This window comes from Anas platyrhynchos, chromosome 5, assembly GCF_047663525.1.
Source record: "Anas platyrhynchos isolate ZD024472 breed Pekin duck chromosome 5, IASCAAS_PekinDuck_T2T, whole genome shotgun sequence".
Taxonomy (NCBI): domain Eukaryota; kingdom Metazoa; phylum Chordata; class Aves; order Anseriformes; family Anatidae; genus Anas; species Anas platyrhynchos.
Genome location: NC_092591.1, coordinates 26,555,321 through 26,578,480, shown reverse-complemented (window position 1 = coordinate 26,578,480; position 23,160 = coordinate 26,555,321). Strand labels below are relative to the sequence as shown.

General features: G+C 55.7%; 1 protein-coding gene across 10 annotated transcripts in view; it reads left to right on the top strand.

Moving 5' to 3' along the window:
• Nucleotides 1-22,212, top strand: part of LOC101804808 (uncharacterized) — a 75,492-nt gene extending 53,280 nt beyond the window's left edge. For all 10 annotated transcript variants that reach the window (XM_038179640.2, XM_038179635.2, XM_072038493.1 and 7 more), the window contains 11 exons: nt 683-722; nt 1,700-1,780; nt 6,422-6,529; nt 10,649-10,758; nt 11,086-11,134; nt 12,456-12,576; nt 13,426-13,520; nt 15,183-15,248; nt 16,270-16,369; nt 17,542-17,694; nt 18,082-22,212. In XM_038179640.2, the coding sequence (XP_038035568.2) occupies nt 683-722; nt 1,700-1,780; nt 6,422-6,529; nt 10,649-10,758; nt 11,086-11,134; nt 12,456-12,576; nt 13,426-13,520; nt 15,183-15,248; nt 16,270-16,369; nt 17,542-17,694; nt 18,082-19,391 (2,233 nt within the window). In that variant the 3' untranslated portion in view covers nt 19,392-22,212. The remainder of the gene's footprint in view (nt 1-682; nt 723-1,699; nt 1,781-6,421; nt 6,530-10,648; nt 10,759-11,085; nt 11,135-12,455; nt 12,577-13,425; nt 13,521-15,182; nt 15,249-16,269; nt 16,370-17,541; nt 17,695-18,081) is intronic.
• The last annotated feature ends 948 nt before the right edge of the window (nt 22,213-23,160 follow it).

The following is a 23,160-nucleotide window of genomic DNA, read 5'->3' as shown; positions in this document are numbered from 1 at the left end:
GTTTTGAGATAACCACTCAGTAGGAAAGGTATTTTTTTATTATTTTTTTTAAAGGGGAGTGGGGGTCAGGATGTCCTTTTCCTTCCCCCTTTTCTTTGGGGAAGAGTGGTTTCCCATCACCTGGTGTCAGGAGCTGCAGGCTGCTGCTCACACACCTCCTTGGAGGCCTGTGGCATTCGTTTGAAGGAGATCATCCTGCGTTCGCCCCTGCTGCTGCAGGGCTGTGTAGGAAGAGAAGAGACGAGATATCTGATCATTCTTCCTTCCCTGAGGAAATCCTTGCTCTAAGCAGGGCACAAAGGGATTAAATGCACACCGCTTGGCTGGGGAGAACGTTTAAAGAGCGACTTTTCTTTCAGATATACAACAAAAGTAAGAACAGTGGCTGTTCTGGCTGCAGCAGGGGGGGATTCAAAGCACTTGCTGTTCAAAATTCCCCTGCTTTTTTTAATGGATGCTCAAGTGTGCACAGGGTTTCCAGCAGTATCCGTGCTTGATATCCCCCCAGCAGCTCCCACGGAGTTTTGGCTGGTGCCTTGGGCAGGCTGTGGCCCAGAGGGGCAGCTGTAGGGCAGGCACCAAGCCCTGGAGCCGCGTGGCTCCCTGCAGAGGGACCCGCAGCACGCCGTGCTCTTTTCCCTGCTCACCCCCAGGCTAACCTTGTCACCCCTTGCTTTTCCAGCGAGCAGGAGCTGCCGACCCGCACCGCCTTGGAGGAGAAGGTGAGAGCTGTCGGCTTTGCTGATGCGGTTCTCAGATCCTTGTCAGCCTGCTTTTAGGGAAATGAATGTGCAAGTGAGAGTGCAACAAGCAGAGGGGGGGGACTCTGCACGCTGCAGCTCCGGGACCGCTTGTTGGAGCTTTTATTTGTAGTGTCAGGCGCCTCTTTTCCTGCACACTGCAGTGAAATCTCACACTTTAAAGCACATTTTGCACATTTTTTCCTCCTGGGAAAAGCTTCCCTCGATTGGGCTGCAGTATGGCACTGAATGGCACAGGGGAAGACCACGGAGGTTGTAGGTAACCCTGCTCCATCCTCCTGTGCCCCGAGCTGGCAGCACATCCTCCTGCAGGGACATGGGGCTGCTTGCAGAAAGAAAGCCATTTTATTCTGAGACAGAGCCGAGCCTCCCTGGGCACCGTGCCACAGCTGCAGGAGGTTAAAGCTCACCTGGAAAGCGGAGATGTCGGTGGGAGCTTGGGTTGTGAGCGGGCTTTTGTGGCCAGTAACAGCTCTTTGCTTCGGTTCATCTAATAAAATACCTTGCCTCCGAGGGACCGGTTTGGGGTCTGGTTTATGGATGTTTGGCTTCTCTGTTGGGATTCTGCTAGCTGGGACTAAAGCATGTCATGTCCACGTGCCTTCTGGCAGAGGTGATGCAGAATGGTCCAAGGCTCGCTGAACCCAGAAGGATTTTGTTGTCGAGGGCTGCTCCTCTTGGAAATGCTTTCTGTCTGCCAAGCCTGTGCCTCTCCTTGTTTACACACTGCATTTTTAATGACCGTGGGTTGAAATTGCCAGCTCCTGCAAACACCTCTGGATTATTCCTGGCCCCAGCAAAAGGTGTTTACGTGTAGCTGAATGCAAAGTTCAGCTGTGAGAAATTTCAAACTAAAGAGAATGAAGTTTTATTCTTTCGGGAAGCATGTTCTGGGACTTTTTCTTACATTTGTCTTGTCTTCTTCCCCCTTACACCAGCAAAAACAACAGGAAATCGAACGCGTGGACAAGTGGCTGAAGATGCTGAAGAAATGGGGCAAATACAGAAACAGTGACAAGGTGAGGTGGAAAAGAAGAGCATGTGCGAGGCGGGATGTGATGGTGCAGCCTTTGAAACAGGCTCTCAAAACGTTGAGAGAGGAACCAGAGATCACTGGAAAATATTGCCTAGTTCTACCCATTAGTCTTGAAAATTTCCAATCTTTCCTTGAGCTGGCTGGTTTACCAGTAGAGGGGAGGTCTTGTTCAGATGAGTGTTATTAAAAATGGTTTCCTAAATGCTGCCTGCATGGCACCCTTTGGGGTGTCCCAAGGGATGGGGGTCCCCCGTGAGGCCCCAGGAGCCGAGCAGGATTTTCACCACCCAGCTGCTTCTTGGCTTTTGGTGTTCAGCTCGCGAGGTGCCTGACAGCCATCTACCAGCAGGCCTCTTGTGGGTCTTTGTGTCAGAAAACCGCAGAGCTCTTGTCATGGAATAAATGACGTTATTATTAATACCAGCCTCTAAATGGTTCATGACTCCTGGACACAGAAGAGGCATTGTCCCCTGGAGGACTCGAGCCTGGCTGCCCTGGCAGTCGGCGTCAGCCCCCTCAGCGGATGGAGGGAGCATAAAGGAGCTTTGACTCGGTGCTGTTGGTCCTGGCAGCCCGGTGGCACTGCTCGCAGGCCACCCTGTGCTGCTGCTGGTAGCAACCAGCAAGTGTCTCAAGCTGCTGCACAGCCCCGTGCTCAGTGCCAGGTGGCAGGGAGCAAGACCCTCCAACAAGAAGTGCTTTCAAAAAAAAATCAGGTTGCATCCTTCACCTGGATGCTTTTCCATCCCTGTCTGTCCTTTGTATGGACCGCTACGCTGTTTGCATCCTTATTTTTGAAGGAGAGGTGCTACAGCACTGTGGGAGCAGAGAGGCCGCTTGGAGATGCGTGTTGCCACGAGCTGACGGCTGCCTGCAGCTCATAAATGGACAGGGAAGGACAGCAGAGAAAGGGGAACCTGCTGCTGGGAGCACAGCGATGCCGGTCAAACACTTTGCATTTTTTCCTAGCTAAGGAGGCACGATGAGCTCTTCATCTGCTTTTTGCAGTGAGCAGCAGGATGGGCTTGTTCCTTCCCTGAGCAGTCAGCCTGTCAGCTGCGTGGCTGTTCGTCTTCACGTTTGTTTTCAGCACTTCACTGCTGTGACAGAAGCCCAAGTGTCACAAGACGCCGTCTGCCTGCTATTTTAATAAAGGCTCGGATGTTGTCTTAGGGAAAAAACCTCTTGCTGATGCCAGGAGCCTTATATTTGATCTTCCTTTTGATAGAGCCTGTGCAGAGGGGCTCTGGGCTCCTCGTGCAGGCGGGTGTGTTCTGCAGCATCTCTCAGCACTTGGCGTGGGGCTCAGGTCCTTGCCTCGGCTTGCCTGTTGTGAAACATGTGCTGTGCAGCTGGGAGGGGTGTGAGCTGCTGAACTGCTCTTGGGTGGACCAAAAGCTGCCCCAAGAGGACCTGCAGGCTTTCTCCAGGAGAAGGGCCGTGGTGGACCTGTCCTCCCCCCATCTCTGACACCCTACCATGAAGGCAGTGCCCTCCCCAGGCATGTCCCGCGTCCCCCAGCCTGGGGGCATTGGTTCAGCAGTGGCTGCAGGCTGGGGAAGGCTGCACGCCTGGGTTTTGCTCCCTGAGCAGCATGTCAGCATGGCCCCGTGTGCTGCTGGCCACTGGCTGCCTGCCGTGGCTGCTGCAGATGCTAGGGAACGAGGCAGGAGAAGCCCTGCTGTATGGCCTGGCCCAGCCTGGCACGGCTACAGCTAACATCACTCCTGGTATAACCTGTTTGGAGCAACAACTCGGATTGCTGTAATTAAAGCGATGCCCTGGGGCTCCTGGTGCTTCTCACCCTGTCAGAGCTGTCTGCGGAGCTGTTCCAGCCACGCTGTATAGCAGTGGGATTCAGTGTCAGCACAAACAGTGACACCGGGGCTGTTCCTAGCACGGATGTCGGGCTGATGTCACGCTGCCTTTCCCTGGCTCTACGTGCTGTCTCCTGGCTGCCACAAGGGAAAGGATGAGAAAATGCCCAAGTGCATGCAAAAAGCACGTGGCCCTGCAGAGCTGATGTGTGCCAGACCTGTGACAAAGTATTAAATCGTCTAACTCAGGGTGCAGCACCAGGTGATGTGTCCCCTCCCCTGCTCTTAACCCATATGACTGGGTTTAGGATGCTAGGAAATGCCCTGATAGTGCTACATAAGCATGCACAGTTAAGGCAGCACAGTTTAGGGGAAAAAAGACCGTGCTGAGTGTGCTCCGACAGCAGGATAACTCGCTCCTTGTAGCTCTGGAGTAACAGGATTTCAGCCAGAAGCATCGGTCCCGCAGGACTGAGAGCTGAGGGGAGGCCGTGACCTCTGTCTGCACCGTGCGCAGGCTGCGGGGAGCAGGACCTTGGGAGAGGGATGGCTTTGGCCAGAGATGTCAGGTTTTTAGACAAAGCCTCTCTCTGCACGCAGGCGTGGCCTCATCTCTACTAAAGGTCACTGGGCTGCTTGGGATGAATCGGGGCTCTGTAGGGACGGGCACAGACCCCCAGAAGGGAGCGGTCTGCTCCTGCTGGGGACAGCCTGGTGACGTTTGGCACGGCAGGGGCTGTCCCAGTCAGGTTTTGTCCCCGCTGCAGTGCTGCCAGCAAGAATAGCCCAGGGAAGGAAAGGGCTTGTGCTAGTGAGCAAGCCTCTGTGCTGTGGCCATCACAGCTGCATCGTCCTTGCTGCGTGTCCAGCGGGGTGATGGAAGGCTCCACCTCTGGGGTTCACCTGAGGACTTGCTAAAAAAAAAAAAAAGAATATTGCCCTGCTGCATTATGTATTTTGAGCTGTTTGGGGGGTTCAGGCTCTCACCTTCCTTTCCCCAGCAGCTCCATCTGCCCTGGCAGCAAGGGGAAGCCCAGGCACTTCCTAAGGGAGGACTTCTCTGTCGGGTTTCCTCACAAGGACTCCTGGCTTCCTCCCTCGTTATGCTGACGTAAGCAAAGGCAGCAGCACTTTCCTCTTTCCCAGAGGCGGCTGTTGTGGTAAATGTACGTGCACACCTTGAGCCATCGCTTCAGCCACCAGCATCTCCAGCTGGAAAGCACCAAGGTGTTTGCTCCTCCTCCTGAGCTGGGGTTTGTCTGCATGGGTCACGGTCCTGGCCCTCCTTCCCCAGCTGCAAGCACTGAGCAGCTTATTAGAGCCAAGAGGTGGTGACCTTGAGGGTTCTTCATTTTTCCCATGGAGTGGGGTTCCCATCACCTGCGCTTCCTTCCCCGCACCGTTGCCTCTTTTACTGAGAACTTCCCTGTTTTCCTTCCAGTCTCCCGAAGGAGGAAAATTGCTCATTTTTGCTCAGCGTGACTCACGGCACTGAGGTTTTATCACTTGCACTTTTGGAGGCTGAGGGAGGAGGCAAGCCCTCGGATAAATGACAGAGAGGCATTTCGGCTTGGTTCGATGGCAGCATGTTTGGTAACTCCCTTGTTCCTGCTGCACCCTCATGCAGAGAAAATCATTAGAGACATTTGCTACACGCCAGCGCGGGCTGTGCTCATTACAGTACAACAATACCACTTCGGAGAATGCAAAACAAAATAATTTTCTTCCCACGAGCTGAGCATCTCACTCTACCTTGGCAACTGTCAGCTGATCTCTCCTAACGCTTCGGAAATAAATATGAATAAATAAAATAAATGAGGCCTCCTGCCTCATCCCACACTAGCTCTTTGGGCCAAGAGCTTTGCCCAGCCCCTAACTCAGTGAGCATCGTGCCACACTGCAGGCAGCGACAGAGCAGAGCTGCGAGTCTTTAACCTTGTGCCCAGGCCTGTGCTAAAAATTCAGGTGAGAAGAGAAGCAGCTGGTTGTGCGAGATGCACCAGGAAGGAAAGGTGGCAGCAGCAGATGGAGGGGAAGGCAGAGCTGCAGGACCACGACCAGAAAACCTGCTGCGGACGTTGCCCGCCTCCATGCTTTCCCTCGAGTCCCAGCCCTTCTCTTGCACCAGCCTCCTGGAAAAAGCAGAGGGATTTTGGAGGAGGTTGGATAGGTTTACACCAGGCGGCACAAACTGATCACTTGGTGGGATGTGGACCTGTTGTGCCCTGCCTGCGTGAGCACGCCTGGTCCTATGGGGTCCCCCAGCCCCAAGGAAATGATCCTATCCTAACGTGAGCCCCTGTGGCTGGAGCCTGGGCACACGCAGCGCATCCTGCAGCACCCCCACGGCCCCAGGAGCCGGGAGGGATGCTGCAGTTGGCTTTGCAGTGCAGCTGCAGGGCATTTTGAGGGTGGGATGAATGAAAGCGTGGAAAATGTTCAGATGTAAGGCGCTTTTTGTTTTTAAAGTGTTCTTTTAATGGGAGAAGTCAGGGATGGAACAAAAGCTCTTTTTTTCTGTTTCCCATTGAAATTTAATGGTCTATTCAGAGAGAGAGGGGGCCTTCCCGAGAAGAAAAAGGGAAGAGGCATCTGTGAAATGCATGAAAGGCACACACGGAGGCAGGAGGGGGACACTCAGATGCTCATCCCTGATCCCCATGCTTGCTCCAGAGATAGCACACACGTTACCTCACTCAGGGTGAGAGCCGTGCCAGCTCAGACCGAAGGCTTGCAGAGCCAAGCTGCTCAGCCTGGCCGTGCCAGGAGGCTGCAGCACGCTCACACACGTGTTTTCCTCCTGGCAGATGTGTCGGCGAGTGTACAAGGGCATCCCGCTCCAGGTGCGAGGCCAGGTCTGGTCACTCCTGCTGGATGTCGAGAAGATGAAGAAGGAGAACGAAGGAAAATACGAGGTACGGCTCCAGCACGGGCAACGGGAGCAGGTTGGGATTCAGGGTGGACATGGGTATCTCCGTCTCCATCTGTGATGGGTGGGAGGGACGCGAGGATTCCCAGTGGGACGCTTTTTGGGGTGGGGGAACCCAGCCCCCACGTCCTCACTCGCAGGCAGCAAGGTGGTGTGCGGTGGTGGCGGGGCTGAGTCCCTGCAGCGACCGCTGAGACCTCTGGAAAGGAAAGGCTTCAAATCAGTGAGGGCTGAGAACAAAAGGGGGATAAGCTCTTTATCCTCGCGTACGTCAGGCAGGGGTCTGTTGGCCAGCTGCTTTCCTCAGCGTGCTGCTTCCACCTCTTCTGCTGGAAGTGGCTGGTGAAGCTGCTGGAGATGTTACTGCATCTTCAGGGAATGAGAGGGGACAGAAAGCGAAGGTGCTGCTCGTGGTGGCTCCCCGAGCTAAAAGGAGGGACGTGGAGTGGCCACGAGCACCTTGAAGCAGGTGGGTGCCAGATGTGGGTGCCCCGGACCCCTCGGTGCGCTTTAAAACTTCGCTTGGGGCGTTGTGAAGCTTTCAGCAAGGTCAGAAGCCTTGAACCAGCCTGCGAAGGGGCAGTAGTCGAGAAAGCCAATTACAGCGGAGCGAGAGCAGATCTTAAAGCCCGTGGGGGATTTTTGAACAGTTTATGACTTAGCTGTGCAGCTGGAAGTGCATAGGAAGAACTGAAACAGCCTGGGTTGAAGCAGCTGGTGTGTGTCGCCTTTTATCTTCAGACGTCATCACAGGAGTGCTATCTGGAAAGTTTCTATTAAAAATCAATTTCCATTGTTTCCTCTGCAGATAGGAGCAAAGTCCTACTTGCACTGCTTCCTCCCAGAGCTCTTCATGCTGCAGACTTTTCTATGGATTTCTTGGTATCAAACGATTTCTGTGGCGTGTGTTGAACAGCAATTCAAGTAATGGGGCTTGCTGTATTTTTGTTTTTTATTATTTTTCACTCCAGATGTCTAGGCTGCTTTACGCTGCCTAGCTTCTTTTCCTCGCCTGTTTCACGACGTAGCTTGCGTGAGCGTAGCTCAGAGGCCAAGCAGGCTCCCTGGGGGGCCGTGCACACCCCGAGCACAGCTCCACACACCCCTACCAGCCCGCGCAGCACCCTGCTGGCTGGCTGCTCGCATCTGCACCACCTCCAGCACCACCAGCCGGGCAGCCGAGCTGCAGAGTTTCTTGTGACAGAGACCCGAGTGTGACAGAGCCGCGTGCGGGGCGAGGAGCAGGCTGTCCTGCTTTTTGGAGGTGGGAGGTTATGTGCTGCGTCTAGCAGGTTGTGGGCATTTCTGAAACGGCTCCTTAATAAGCAGGGCGATGCTAATTTGGCGTAGCTAGTCAAGCGGGGATGTTCATAGCCATGTGCTGCTGGGATGGAGCCACGTGAGGGGGCTCTGGGAGCAGGGGCTGGGATCGCTGCACCAAGCAGGGATAACGAAGCTCTCCCAGCGTGCAGGTTCTTGTCACGTTCCCTCCCAGGAAGCTGTGCCGTGCAGGCAGGGAAGCAAAGCAAACAAATGAAAGTCATGAGGAGTGTTTATCTGTGCTCCAGAGGGGGGTCTGCCATAAGCAGGAGCTTCAGGGTTAATAGACTTTGCTAGACTCAGCCCCCCAAAAGCTCTTCTTAATCCTCCTCCTCTTTGGTGCCACCTGCCGCCAGCAATTAGCTCTCCATTAATTTACTCCAGAAGAGGGTCAGGGGCACCTCCTGGAAGAGAGATTTTGCTTTCAGAAGGAACCAAGAGTCAGTCTCAGCCCCTTGTCCTGTAGGGGCTGGCCCCAAGGCTGCCGTATCTCCCTGGGGATAAGCTGGGGCACAAAAAAATCCCAATGGCCTCGAAGTAACTGCTGCCCCTTGGGGCAGACCCATTGCTGGGGGAGAACAGGGTCCTGCTGGCTGCAGGTGGCTCTGGGAAGGATCCCCTCAGTGCAATGTTTTAGGAAGCAGCTGGCCCAGGAGCTGCCCTCGGAGCTGTGGGTGCCTTGCTCTCAGTCTCTTCATCGGGGTCCTCTCAGTGTAGCTGGGTTTTGCGTTTGGCAGCCGTGCCCAAGAAGCTCTGCTCACACGCACATGCGGCTCGGCACACGCTTGCTTTCCCAGGCAGGTGTGCTGCTTTTTCAAGCCAAGTCTGGGGAGGCTCAAAGAAGAGAATGTCAAAATACAGGTGGTGTGTTTTCTTTTTCTATTTTCTTTTCAGGCTTTGAGAGATTTCTGTGCTCTTTTAGTGGGGAAAATGAGGGTCTTCAGCAGGGAACTCTGAACTCAGGTGGCGCAGGGTGCGCACCCTGCCAAGGGGGGATGCAGAGAGCCCAGGATTTAAAGCAAGGAAATGATAGCATTTATCAGATCGTCATTCTCTTGTCATGTTTCTTACCCTGCCTTGTCTTGTCCAGGCAGTAATTCAAAAGAATCCCTCTATACACAGTTGCTTTCAAGGTCGGACTTATATTTCCTTTGCCCAGCCTCCAGCTGCTAACGAGCTGTGGTGCCCCCAGCGCTGGTGTGGCCACCTCAGGAGGTGAGCAGCAACCTGCAGGCCCCTTGTGGCAGGCTGGGATGCATCCAAAGGAGCTTCTGAGCAGGTGATGAAGCGTCCCTGCAGCTCTGTTACCTTCAGTCCCCAGTGAGGAGGGGATCTGACCCTGGGCTTGCTGCTCACCTCTGCTGCCCCTACCGTACTGGGGGATCTCAGGCTGCCTGAAAGCAGTCACAAAATGTAATGTTTTCATGCAGCTAACCCTGGGGATGTTGAAGAAGGAGGGTGTGATCGCAAGCAGTACCTAAAGGCTTGCTTAGCAGTACCAAAATGGTCCTTGCCTGCCTGCTTGGGGCAAAACGCAGGCTGTGAGGGGACCCTGTGGTGGCTTTACCCGTGGAGCACTGCAGAGCAGAGTAGCTCAGCTGGAAGGGACCTTCAGAGATCATAAAGCCTGACCACATCAGGGCTAGCCAAAAGTTAAAGCGTAACGATGAGGCTGTTATCCAAATGCTTCTTTGACACTGACAGGCACGGGGCATCAACTGCCTTGCCAGGAAGCCTGTTGCAGTGTTTTGACTACCCTCACGCCAAAGAAATTTTTCCTGAAGTTCCATCTGTCCAATTTTGGGACTCCTGAGTGTACGGATGGTTCGGGTGGGCCTAGCTTTGGTACAAATTTCTTTATTTTATTTTTTTTAATTGGGCTTCAGTCCTTTCTCCAGGTGGCACTGCTTTAAATGATAAGCTGGCATGGGGGGAATGTGGGGATCCTCAGTTTTGAGTTCAGCTCCTCTTCTGCACTCTGCCAGTGCCTTGCAATTGCTCCAGCGCAAGGCAGTACCCCAGAACTGCCTTTCTGGGATTCAGGACAAACTCCTTAAACCCAACGGGATTCTCTTCTGCAGGGGAAGTAGGGATCACTTCCCAGACAAACCAAAGCCTTAACACTTTGGACTTGATTGTGACCAAGCCCCTGAAGAGCTCAGGGACTCGGTGCTGTGGGCACGCGTGTGTCCATGTGCTGGCTACAGGTGTGCACCCGTCCTTCAGCATCGACAGCTCTTGGTGCTTCGCTCTAGCCCCGAGAGAGAGTGCGAGGCTGGGCACCAGTAATCCCAGTAAATCTAATTTCCCAGTGAAATTTAATTGTAAGGGTTTTCAGCTCTGAAAACTCCTCGTGTGTGTCTGAAGACGAGCGAGGGCTGGTGTAGGCCCAGCTGCTGTGGCAGCGGGGTGGTGACTGCGGTGCGATCACCACAGGCCGCGGCGGTGGGCGGGCTGGGTGTGCCAGCCCCATGCCTCGGGGGTCCCTTGGGATGGGTGAGATGTGCTGGCCCTCGTCCCGTTGTGCAGACACACGTCGTGCTCAGCTGCCTCTGCTCTGCCTCAGTAAGGAGGCGGGCTTGCGGCCTGTTGTGGTTGCTGCTCCCCATCCCTTCACCCCCAGCCTGCAGATCACCGCTCGCTGTCCAGACCGCGCTGCGGCCCCCCTGCACCTCACGGGCTGCCGCTTCTGCTGTGGGGAGCTGTTTCTCCTCCTGCCCAGCGGGAGGTGGTGAGCTTACACGAGGTATGACTCCTTCTTCTCCTCTGCCCCTCTCCCTTCCAGCAAATGAAAGAACAAGCGAAGAGCTTGTCCTCGGAAATCAAGCAGATAGACCTGGACGTTAACCGCACCTTCCGAAACCATATCATGTTTCGGGACCGCTACGGAGTGAAGTGAGTACCGCTTTTGAGGCTTCAGACACCTCTATGGGGATTGGTAAGTTGGCTGCAGTGGGGCTGGGTTGAGATCTGGCCGGGATGGCCTCCAGCCCTGGGGCTGGGAGCAGCTCACAGGAGAGCAGAACCACTTCTGCCCAAAAACCATGGGCACGAGGTGAGGCTTGGGCTGCAGGCATTGAGTTCAGCTGTAAAACACTTGCTGCCTCAGTGGCTTCCAGATGACTAAAAAGCCACCACTGATGCTCCAAACCCGATGAACGGGTGTGTTGAGCACTGTTTGTGTGGGCAGTTCATTTTAGTGTCCTTCTTCTTTCTCCCCAGGCAACAGGCTCTGTTCCACGTCTTGTCGGCGTACTCTGTTTATAACACCGTAAGTAGTAAGTTAGTCCAGTTAAAGTGCAAAGCACTGTCCTGATCCGTGTATATGTACATATCTGGCAGGTGTGTATATGTCAGGCAGTGGCAAGCCCAGCTGGAGTCCTACTGCTGGTTTGTACAGACTGCTGCAAGGCTCACAGGCAGAATGAGCCCAGGTTTCTTCACCCAGCTGTTTCATTCCCTTGTTTGTTTTTTCACCCGGTAAAGCGATGCCTCACAGATTTGGTTTGAGCAAGTGCCAGCACAAAACAAGGAATTGCTCTTTGGCTTTTCACAAACTGTCCTCCTGGCAGAGGGCTCGTCTGCCCATCATGTTCCTGACTTGTCATGTGCTGAGTAGCATCCTTGTTGAAAATGCTGGTTTGTTACAGCAAACAAGCCACTTTTAGCAATAGGCAGAACAGCCCTAAATTAGCTGCTGATTGCACTGCCTCCATCCACAGGGGGTCACAGCTACCCCAGGAGGCACAGGTGACTCAGGGTGGCAGTCAAAGGAACAAAGCCCCTGCCTTCCCTTGTGCTGATGACTGGATAAAAGCTTACCGGATTGATTTAATTTTTAACTACTTCAGTACTTCCATGGCTGAAGGAGTCCCAGGTAGCATTGGAGCCACGTGCTGTTGGGCATCCCCTCCCATATTCCCAGAAATAGCTGTGGGCACCACTAAGGGGTTGGCTTGTGGCTGCTCAAGCCCATTTCTTTTCATCACCACTAGGCTCCGGTGAGGCTGGTGGCAGTGGGGTGAGCTGGGTCCAGTCCACTGCAGAAGCAGTCGCCTGCTAACCTACCCCCCAGCTTTGGCTCTTTGGCATCGTTAAAATCTTGCATAAACATTTGGAAGGTGCTGTTCAGCAGATGACGCAAACCCAAAAGGCTTTTCAAAGGCCCGGGTCAGAGCTTGGCTCTTGACTTAGACTGGGAGAAAGAGGGAGAAGTGCTTTGCGTGCTGGTTTTAACCATCGTGTGGAGGCGCCTGGAGATTTTAAAGCCTTGCAGGTGGGACGCTGTAGACCATATGGCAGACTCTGCAGACATATGGGAACTGTAAACTTGAGAATAAACAGTAAAGACCTGGAAACGGGACAGACCTTGAAATAGGACTGGGAGGCACAGGCAACCTGAGCTGCTCCCAGCCGTCCTGGCATAGCAGCATCAGCAGCACGGGTCCAGAGGGGACCAGGATCTGTGCTGCCCCATCCCCTGGGTCCTCGTGTGCACCTTTTTGCCAGCAACAGAATCACCGGGGTCTGACGGGGTTGCGCAGAGAACCGCAAGTGGCGTGCAAGCATGTATGCCCCCTTGGCTCTTGCAGGAGGTGAGCTACTGCCAAGGGATGAGTCAGATCGCAGCCATCCTGCTGATGTACTTGAATGAAGAGGACGCATTTTGGGCGCTGGCACAGCTGCTGACCAACCAGAAGCACGCAATGCATGGTAAGGATGAGAGGGATGCAGGCAGCAACTCTCCCTTTGGAGGCTTGCTGAGAGGAGGCTGGAGGCCGCTGTTTAATTTGGTCAGGAGAGCCTTGCTTCTCCTTAGGTACTCGTTTTAAAGCAGGTAAAGCTTAATTACGTGCCGTCGTGAACAGAGTACAGAGCTGAACTCCACTCCAGGCAGACAGGTTCATCAAAGAACGTGGTTTATCAGCACCAGCCTCTAATACTCAGTAATTAACGCTGTTGCAGAGGCGATATCTTCCCTCCAAAGTGCCTTGCCCTTGGCAATCCATTAACTTAAGCTTACAAGTTTTTAAAAAGCCTAATAGAAGCACATCCAAGAGCACCACATAATGCTGGTTTTTGTACGCCATGAGCTACATGCCTTTATGTTTTTATGAAGATGCAATTCCACCAAATGGGCTGTATTATTTTTCTTCAACCACATGAAAGTTCCTTTGATCTTACTTGTGGTTAGAAGTCATCTGTGCAGAGGATTATTTTAGAAGTGGAGGGCTAGCCCTTACAGTTTGATAACTCTGGATGGCTTCTGTGAAGGAGCCCTGACAGAGCCTGCTCTGGGTCTGGCCTTGCTTTTATGCTCTTTACTAAAGCACTGCTTTATCTGTGATCCTGGGATTTCAGGGCTGGATAGCCTGCTGGAGGTTTGATAACATGTGCACTGGGGGCTTGTCAAGTGCGTCTCCTTCCAGATTGCAAGCTGGTGTTGTACCCACACTGGCACGAACACGCAGGGAATGCATGTCTGCAAAACCAGGCTGCCCCTGTGACCGCTCGCTCCCAGAGCTCTTCTGATCTTTTCCTCTCTTGTCTTTTCTCCTGTAGGTTTTTTCATTCCCGGGTTCCCGAAGCTGCAGAGATTTCAAGCTCATCACGAGCAGATTTTAAGCAAACTGTTCCCGAAACTGAAGAAGCACATGGTAGCTCTTTGTTATCAGTCTTCCCATACTAATGCTGCATTTTAATGCCAAAGCAATTAGTGTAATGTTTTGCCAAATACACGCACAACTAAGCATATTTCTAACTATAGGGCTGCTTCAGCCACACAGAGGCAAGTGTTTATTAAGTTGTTTTTCCCAGGAATCTTGCTCAGGGGAGTGGCTGTCGTTTGCTTGCTGTTTATCATTAGCGCAGGGACTGCTAAAATTGGAAGGCTTCCTGAGCAGAGCCAGGCAGGAGTGCTTAGAGACTGCAGCAGGAGGAGCCGTGGCTCAGCAGTGAGGCCAACACCGCCTTACTAGATCGGCTGCGAAGCCCAAAGTGCAATGCTGGAATGTCTGGAGTTTTACTTGAACAGTTATTGGCCCCGAGTGCTTTCATTTAACGCTTCCCTGCCCTGCTTTACTGCTTGAAAGGCAGGAGAATCCCTCCCGATTCTGGAGCAGCGTGAGATGTGCTGCGTGTTTCCGTGGCTCGCCGTGTCCAGCTGTGTTTCTCCAGCAGCTGGCACGAGCCCATCTGGTGGCTGGAGGGGTGTCTGCAGGACGCGCCAACTGCAGTCCAACGGCTGGGTGACTGCTTGGCAACACCTGCTCCCTTTTTTCCCCCCTCTCCTCCCCCTTTGCGTTTGCTTTAGACATTCGGTATTCAGTGGCCAGACTGCTGAAGGTTTCTTATGCTCCCAGGGGGCTCGGTGGCAGGGCTCCAGGAAAAGCCGTTTATATTGCCATCGTCTGAAACAGCTCCTGCTTAGTGCTGCGAGCGAGCCAGCCCTGGCCATGTCAGGGACACGGAGCCAGGACAGGTTTTCACTTCATTATAGCCACTGGGGGTAGGGGGGGGAGGATGGGAGTAACTCAAACCCTAGCCAGCAAGCACAAAAATGCCTTCATTAAGGGACTCCGGTAGTCAGTCAGTGCCAGTAGTGGTGGTTTCCTGGCGCAGTGTGCTCCCTCTAAGGTGGGACAGCTATTTTCTTGCCGGGGGTGTCCATGCTGGTGATTTGCCTGTGTGCTCTGTAGCAGTCCTAGAAAGCATTTCCCCCTAACAAACAGCTGTCTACAGCTGATTTTGGTTTTTTTTAGCACTTGGCAAGAGGCACAGCTCCCTCTCCAGTGCCTCTGCCCTGGCAGAAGGTGTAGCTGCCGGGGAAGTGGAGTTACTATGTGGGGACAGCGGGGAGTGAGCAATGGCTTGGCCGTGCAGGTGTGGATTTGTGGGTGGGATGCCTGGGGGTCCTCGTTTCTGTGGTGCTCTGAGAGGCTGGGCTGGGAATTGCTATGGAAACACAACTGGTAATCTCATGGGCTTGGTTCCTGCGAGGTTTTTGTAAATCCCTGGGGTGGGGATTAGGCCAGAAAAGCTTCTCTTAGACATCCCTCCCCACGGCTGTGGCATGGCTGAAGCCTGGCTGCAGACTTTACTCAGTGAATAAAGAACCAGAGCGGGGCTTCAATGCTGCCATTTAAAGCAGGGGCCTTTGTCTGGGAGGCAAGAAGCCTGACAAGCCACAGCCAGAACCTGCAGCCAGACCCCAGCATCAATAAATCACCCAGCCCACCCCCAGCAAGCCCCACGAACCGCTTGAGCTGCCCGCAGCCTGCCTGCTGAAACACGGGTCTCTGTTTGCTGTCTCGTCCTAGGACAAGGAGCAGATGACAACGGGGATTTACACGACCAAGTGGTTCCTGCAGTGTTTCATCGACCGGGTGAGGACCCCGCGGGCTGTGTCCTTCTCTGCCACCTGCTCACACGCTGAACCCGCTTGGTTTTTCTACTAGTGAATGGGGAGGAAGTATCATAATTCTAAGATGGTTTTAATAATAAATAAGGTGGGATGTTATGCACGCTCCCATAAGGCAGGAAATTCAGCAAGGGAGAAGCTAAGAATAACCACCTGTCATTCGTGGTGGATGACAAGCAAATTCCGACAGCCCCACTGCAAATAGCAGCTGGGAGCTGGGCCTGCAGCAGTGCTGGGAGCCTCCTGGCTCAGAGAGCTGCTTCTCCTGCCCGCTGGGAGCTGCTTCTCCTGCCCGCTGGTGCTGCTGCGGCCGTGCAGAGGCAATTAACCTCACTTTGGCTCTGGACATGTGTATGGAGAAGAAGAGCTCGAGGCACAAACCCGAACAAATTGCACTGCAGCAGTTGCACACAAATGAGCAGGCTGTGCACTGGAGACATATGAAAGCATGAGAAAATTACCCTGATTTGTCTGAGGCTAATTTGGCAAGCCCAAGACAAGACTGCCTTATTTTTAGGGGCAGCCTTATGCTGGCACACGTGAGCATGAGGTGGAGGCTGGCCAATATTTAGTGTATTTGTGCATCCACAGTCTCAATTTTCTGCTTCCCTGTCTCCCGTAAAACAGAGGGCAGTCTCTTCCTCCTGGGATTGAGCTCAGGCATGGATGTGCGCTGCCTTTCTTGTCGCTGAAAGCTGTACAAAATGCAGCCACCCGAGTTTCTTAAAATCACGGAATCACCAAGGTTAGAAGAGACCTTCCAGGTCACTAAGTCCAACCATCACAAGCCAGGAAGTTTAACTTTAAACCAAAACCCTAGATGATAAAATACATTTTTGCATTATAGACGAGTTCCAGATGCCTCCCCGGGGTGCATGTTTGGTGCGAGGGGACGTAGCCATGCCGCTAAGCTCAGCGTTGCAGTCCTGTAGCCGAGTGCTGCTGCCTTGGTGCTAACGGGCTGGGTTTGTTTGTGTTTGGAACAGACGCCCTTCACCCTCACCCTGCGGCTCTGGGATATCTACATCCTGGAAGGAGAGCGGGTGCTGACGGCCATGGCCTACACCATTCTCAAGCTGCACAAAAGTAAGTGCCTGGCACGGTGGGGAGGAGGCGAGCCCCTTGGGGATGAGCTGCCACGTAGCCACCAGGCTGGGGACAGGGTTTGGTGCTCAGCTCAGGTTAGCCCAAGCCAGTGCTGCCATCCAAAGGCAGTTTTTTTGTCTCCAGCTGGAGTGTCTTCCTGCGCAGTCGCCGCCTTCAGAAAGCTTTAGTTTTGGCAGCAAAACCGAGGCGAGGGCTGCTGGGGGGTGGCTCACCCTGAACTTGTTTTGTCAGCAGTCTGCGTGGGTGTGGAGCACCCAAAAGAAAGCAGATTATAACGCGTGGTCCTGAGCTTGCTGTCCAACTGTCAAAATCACTTTTGGAAGCAAGCAGGCACGCTGAGCTTGGCTATTGCTTATTTGTTGTGGAATCGAGTTGTCAAAAGAAGGGTGATACACTTCTAAAACGACCAAAACCTGGTTTTCATACGTAATGTCAAGGTAGTGACATTTCTGTCGATACCTTTTGGACTTTGAGGTGAGCTGACCAGCGTCTCTAGAAAGTCAGAAAGTGCTCCCACCTACCCCCAGGCCTTGCTTTGCAGCCCTGAGAGGTGAGATCCTAAAACTGGGACAGAGAGGTGCCGATACTGTGAACTGGGGACTCGTGGGCCTGCAGACAGACAGGCAGACTGCAGATAGTCTGCTTCTGCAGACAGCCACCCTGCCCTTCCTTCCATTGAATTAGGAACATACTGCCCCGAAAGAAATCTGAAAGCATCGGCTTGGTTTGCAAAGACAGCGTGGGTCGGGTCGGCAGCGCTGCCTGCAGGCATGGGTGGAGGCAGCTGTTTGGGTCGGGGTCTGTCTTGTGGAGCTTTTCCTCCTCCTAGAGGCATTGGTGAGAACTTCTAGAAACGGCCCCAAACTTGTGTCCTGGCCTCCCCCATCACCTGCCAGCCCCTGCGTTGTGCTGTTCTCACCGCCAGGAAGGTGGGTGAGAGGAGAGGGGCAGCACACGCAGCCCCGAGCAGCAGCAGGAGAGGGGCCAGCACCTTCAGACCCCAGCACAGGAAGGGCAGCACAACCCCTGGCTCGACGGGTTTCACTTCTGACCTAGGCAAACCAGAGCACAGCGGCTTGCTCTGCTTCCCAAAACAGAGCCCCGGGGTGCGCCACTGCTCTCACCCGGCTGGGGTTTGTGCCCTTCCGCAGAGCGCTTGCTGAAGATGACGCTGGAAGACCTGCGGGAGTTTCTGCAGGAGAAAATCGCCGCGTCGCTGCAGTACGAGGATGATGCTGTCATCGAGCAGCTGCAGGTGTCGATGAGCGAGCTGCGCAAGATGAAGTTTGACCTCCCCCCGCCAGGTGGGCAGAGCCCCCAGCCCCCCGCCCCCTTGCTGCCGTCTCCCCACAGCCTCCAGGGGCTGCGACCCTCCAGGAGAGGGGTGGCCGGCAGCTCAGCCCGGCCGCTGCCTTCTCCCTAGCCCTGGTCCTCCCCCGTGTGCTCCTCCTGGTGCTGCTGTCAGTGAGCAGGACACTGCTGGGGGGCTCTCTATTAATTTAATGCTTATTTTTTTCATTTTTACTGTTTTATTTTTTGCTTTTTATTGCTTTTCCATTTTTGTTTATTGCTTTATTTTTAATATTTCTCATTTAATGTTAAGATACATATTTGATTCCAACTTCTATTTTATTTTAATCCCTCTTTTATGTCATTTATTCTTCTCCCTGTCTCCCCTCCCTCCCACGCAGCGAAGCCCGAGGAGTTCCCACGCAAACCCCTGGGCCTGGAGCTCTCCCTCAACCCGGTGGCTGTGAAGGCCAACGCGGCGGCCAATGGCCAGAACGGGCTGCTGGGCGAGCGGCCTCCGGACAGGGAGGCCACGCAGCCTCCACCCCACAGTGGGCCTCCAGGAGGGACACCCAGCGGCACCGCCGGGGCTGCCAGGACTCCCGACCAGCTGGGCAGCGACGCCACCGAAGCGGCCGCCAGACACTTACATCCCCCCCGGTGCTACGGCGAGGTGAAGGCTCCCGAGGACGTGCAGCAGCAGCAGCCTCCTCCACCAAGAAGCGAGGTTCCGGCTTTCCCTGCCAGCCAGGAGGCCGCTGCGGTGAGCGGAGAGCCTGCCTCACACGACAACCCCCGGAGACCTCGGGGGGAACACGAGGAGAGCCCGGTGCTGCTTGCCGCCGGCCGCAGGAGCAGAGCTGCCTCACCGGCACGGCACGGAGGCCCACAGCCTCTGCCCCAGTGCAAGTCGCCCGGCCCTGCTCCCTCCCCGCACGGCTCCGTGGACTTGCATGACCCCAGCATCTCGTCCGGGACTGTGCCAGCCGGGGAGGCTTTGGCAGCCGAGCAGCTTTCCAACGCAGACAGCTCACCAAGGCGGCCGAATCCTGCTGTGCATGGCCCGCCAGAGGTAGAGCAGGCGTCTTCCCCGCATGGGGAGGAAGAGGAGGCACTGGCTGCCTTCCCTCCTCCTCCGCCGGCTCAGGACCTGGACTTCCCCGAGGCCGAGCAGCCGTGCGGAGCGGCACTGCTGACCCAGACAGACTCGAGGAGCCCGGTACCCAAGTCTGCCTCCACGGGCGAGCTCGCCAGCCTGCAGCAGGGCATGGGCGCAGCGGAAGGACTGGGCCCAGCCCCGCACAGGCAGTCGGGCGGCAGCACCCCCCTCTTGGCGGAGACCCCGGGGCACCCCTTCCAGCGGGGAGCCGAGGGGAACAGCCCCTACGCCGTAGTAAAAACCACCACTCCCCTGCACGTGGCCCACGCCACGGAGCAAGACTTGTGGAACAGAAAGCAGGTGGCAATGCCCTTGCCCGAGGCCGGCCGGCCCCTGGCTGCCACCTCCCTGCTGCCTCCTGCCGCCTCCGTCCTGGGGGCAGCAGCTGCCCAGGAGGGCGCCCCAAAACCATTCAATGCACTGAAAGCGCCGCGGCCGCCCCTCAGCCCCAAACCAAAATTATCCCCACAGGTTGCCAAATCCCTCTCCGAGAACAGCTTCGGCTCAGCCTCTCCTCCCCCAGCAAAACTGCCCAAATCGGTGACGTTTTAGTGGGGCACGTGGGGAGGTGATGAGAGGGGCTGGAGCGGCACCGGTCCCGCAGTGCCCGTGGAGCCGTGCTTCGGTACGAGAGCCCGGGGCAGCCGGAGCTCCAGGAGCCGCCAACAAACTCCGTCTGGGTTTGCACCCGTGGTTTCTTCTCTATGGACAGAAGTGCTTTAATTTCGGGTCGCTCGTTGGAACTTGCCGAGCCCCGGGATGTGCAGGGAGGTGAACTCGTGTGCTTTGGTGCTCTCTGCCTGTCTCCTGAGCTCCAGCGGTGGGTCTGTGGGCACAAGGCAGCAGAGTCCGAAATACTCAGCAAGAGAGGCTTTCCTCCCAGCTGCCCCATCCGTCTGGCCAACTGTGTTTCTATTCCTGTAGCAATAGACCTTCAGTTCTTTTTTCCAGACCCGCGGGAGGCAGCAGCCCTCCGGCCGTCTATGCAATTCCCCCGCCACTCCTGGCGAGGGTCCCTGTCTGCCTCCCCCCGCCGATGTTCTCCTGGAGGGGAGGCGTTGGCAGCCGGGGCAGGTGAGCCCCTGGGCCTGGGGGGCTCCGAGCAGCGCCCCCGGCAGCGGGTGCCAGGTGGGGCCGTTCTGGTTGAAGTTTTTGAGGGGGCAAGGCCAGCGGGGAGGGGTGAGCCAGGCCTGCATGGCCTTTCCCTCGCGGGTCCAGGACGGCGAGCAGGCTCGCTGCCTGAAACCAGCTGAAGGGGAGCAGGGGCTGCTGCTGCCCCGCTCAACCTGGTGAGCTGCTGGAGCTGTGCGCTGGTGGCTCGGCACAGTGCCCGAGCTGGAGCCTGCTGCTGCTCCGAGCAGGTGAAGCTTCAGGGTGGAAATGGTGTAGAAGTTAGGACGGACGAGCACGTTGCCCAGAAACCTCGGGTCAGCCCTGCTGGTTTAGGCTAGCCAGAAACTGCTGCCTGAGGAAGGAAAACATGGGCACGGAGAGGGGGAGATGATGCTCCAGAGTCCCCACTTGCTCTTCATGCAGGGAGAAGTCCTGGTGGGCTGGCCATCTCCTCCCCTTCCCCGTGAGCACTCAGGATCCAAGCTGATCCTTGCCTCCAGCTCCTCTTCCCCAGCAGCTCTTCCCTGCCCAGGGGGCTGTGGGTGCTCACCCTACAAAGGAACGGGGCCAAACTCGTGTTTGCAGCCCTCGGCAGCTGCCTCACCTCTCCAGGCAAGAAGGAGGCTGGAGGAAGGCAGCAGGCAGTGAACTCGAGTCCGAACGTGCTGTGTTTTTTGCTGCTTTCCTGAAGGCCTCCTGCAGATGCCACCTTCTGGGCAGCAGCTGGGACCGCTGGCCTGCGAACCCGGGCACGAGCTCCCTCCAAGTCTCAGCAGCCCTCGCAGCCTGGTTTTCATCCTTTCGGCTGCTTCGAGACCATAGCCTGAGCCAAAGCCTGCCTGGAAGCCCAGCAGAAAACACCCCCTGAATTCCTCTGAGGGCGGTTATCAGTTTGTGTGTGTTTGCGCCAGCAGGTAGGAGCAGCTGCTCCCCGGCTGAGTCTCCAAAGCCCCCTGCCCTCGCTCTGGGGGCCGAGATGAGCCTGGAGCTGCCTCACAGGGGTGCTGGGAGGGGTAAGCTCTTCAGGGGACGTCCGGGAGGCGCTTTGAAGAGAAGTGCTGTGCGAATGCTCCGTGCTTGGGCTTTGAGGCACCACGGGTCGCTTTTAGGGTAAAGGTGCTTGAACTGGTTTTAAGCTAGAGCATGCTCTGCAGTAACTGTGCCGCAGTGAAGCCTACTCTGTGTTACAATACCTGGGCAGTATTTCAGGACAGGAACCCATTGCCTTTTGCTAGGAGACATACCCTGCTGGCCTCTGCAGCCACAAGGGAAGCAAGCAGAAGCAGCTGAGGGCTGCCCCAGGCCGCTTTCTGTCCTCAGAGCGCGCTGAGGTGAGCTTATGTGCAGGTAAGGCCTGAGCCCCTCGTTTCTGACAGCCCTCGCCCAGCGGTGTGCACACCCTGGTGCACATCTGTGCCCTTTTGCAGTATTCACATTGAAAAGTTGATTTTAGGGAGCTGGCACTGCGCGGTAGCACTGCACAAGCCACCAAGCACCGGGGTTTTCCCTGCCCTCCGAGCCCCCCGGCTGTAGCAGAGCCTCGCAGCGGGTCCTCCAGCCATCCCTGAGCCACGGGGCAGCCACCAGCGGGGTTTGGGGACCTTTGGGGCAGGGGGCAAGCAGCGGCCGTCCCCACAACATCTCCTGCTCAACTCAGCCTGGCTCACTTGGCCTGAGGCAGCTCTTCCCCAGCCTGCTCAGCAGCAGCGGTGCCAACGCCTCGCCCCTGCCCCGACTCCCAAAGCAGCCCCGAGCCCGTAGCAAAGCCAGTGGGGCTGCCGGCAAACTCAGGAAAGGGCTCCCAGCTCCCTGCCCTGCTAGCCCCGGGATGGCTGCCACCAAAAAACCCGGGGGCTGCGTTTTGTCCCCTGACCGAGCACTTTGAGCAGCAGCACCCAGGGCCGGGCCGGGGCCGTCCTTCCCCGGCAGCCTCCACGCTGGAGGCCGGGGGGGGGGAGTCTCCTGCGTGCACTTTGCCAGCCCCTGACCATCGGCTTCCATTTGGATTGCTAGTCTTGTTTACAGCGTCGAACGCTTCCTCCTCCCCGACTCCTCCTAATGTATTATAATTATTACTGAAAAACTATTTTTATGTCTGTGCTTTTTTTTTTTTCTTTTTTTTTGTAAGGAAGTTTTTTTTTGGGGGGGAAAAAAAAAGTCAATCATTCCTTTTTACTCCGATCCCAACAGACTGTACATAGTATTCAATGCTGTGTTTTACATGGTTGTAATGACGATGGTTAAAGAAGTTTAGCATAAAGCCTGTCTCTTGGTGACCTTTCTTGTGGCAGTGAAGCCCCAGCTGGCTTTTAGCTCAGGCCCGGTGCCAGCTGGGAGGGCCGGGCTCGCACACGGCAGCACCGGGGTGGAAAACCGCTGGGGTTGTGGGTCGGGCTCGGTGTTTCCCTGACGTGAGCACGAGTGGGAGCATCCGTGGGCGCAGATGGCGGAGACGTTTGGCCGGAGCAGATGTCCAGGCTGCCAGCAGCGTGGTGAAAGCATCCCGGCTCGTTCTGGCCTTGTGCCTCCCTCCTGAGTCAACAGCCACAGGGCCCGAGCGAGGCATTACAAGCCGTGGAGGCCAGAAACCTCTGTTCTACGTAAAGCCTTTCTGTCCCAGCTCGCTGAGCCCACAAGGAGCACATCCTGCTTCCAGCCCCTGGCTGCTGGTGGCCAGGAGCCCTGCCCCGGCCCCATTTCAGCAGGGTCAGTGCCAGCCCGGGCCGAGGGTTTGCCTGGAGGCCCTGCAGGTCGGGGCTGTCACGCTGCTGGCGGTCCGGGCCCTGAGGTGCTGCCCTCGCAGCTCAGCGCCCCTTGGGGGAAGCTGTGGGCGGCTGGCACTGCTCACACCCCCCACCCCTTCAGGTCCTGCGCTTCCTGCGCTCAGATGCCTGCGGCGCTTTGTGGTTTGGGGGTGTCAAGGTCGTGCAGCAAAGGGTTGTGGGGTTTTTTGGGCTTTGCTGCCCAAACAGGAGGCCGCTGGGGCTAAGAAACGCCAGAAGAGACCAGGCCCGAGTGGCAGGTTTTTCTTTTTTTTTTTTTTTTTTTTTTTTTCTCCTTTGTTTCACTGTCACGGAGCGGGGTGAGGTGGCCTGGCTGCTCAGCCTCATCGCCTGCCCCTTGTCCTCCCTACAAGCCCCGCTCTGTGCCTCCATTGCCAGCTCCTGCCTGAAGATGGCAAAGGGGGAGGAGAAAGCAACAGCAAACC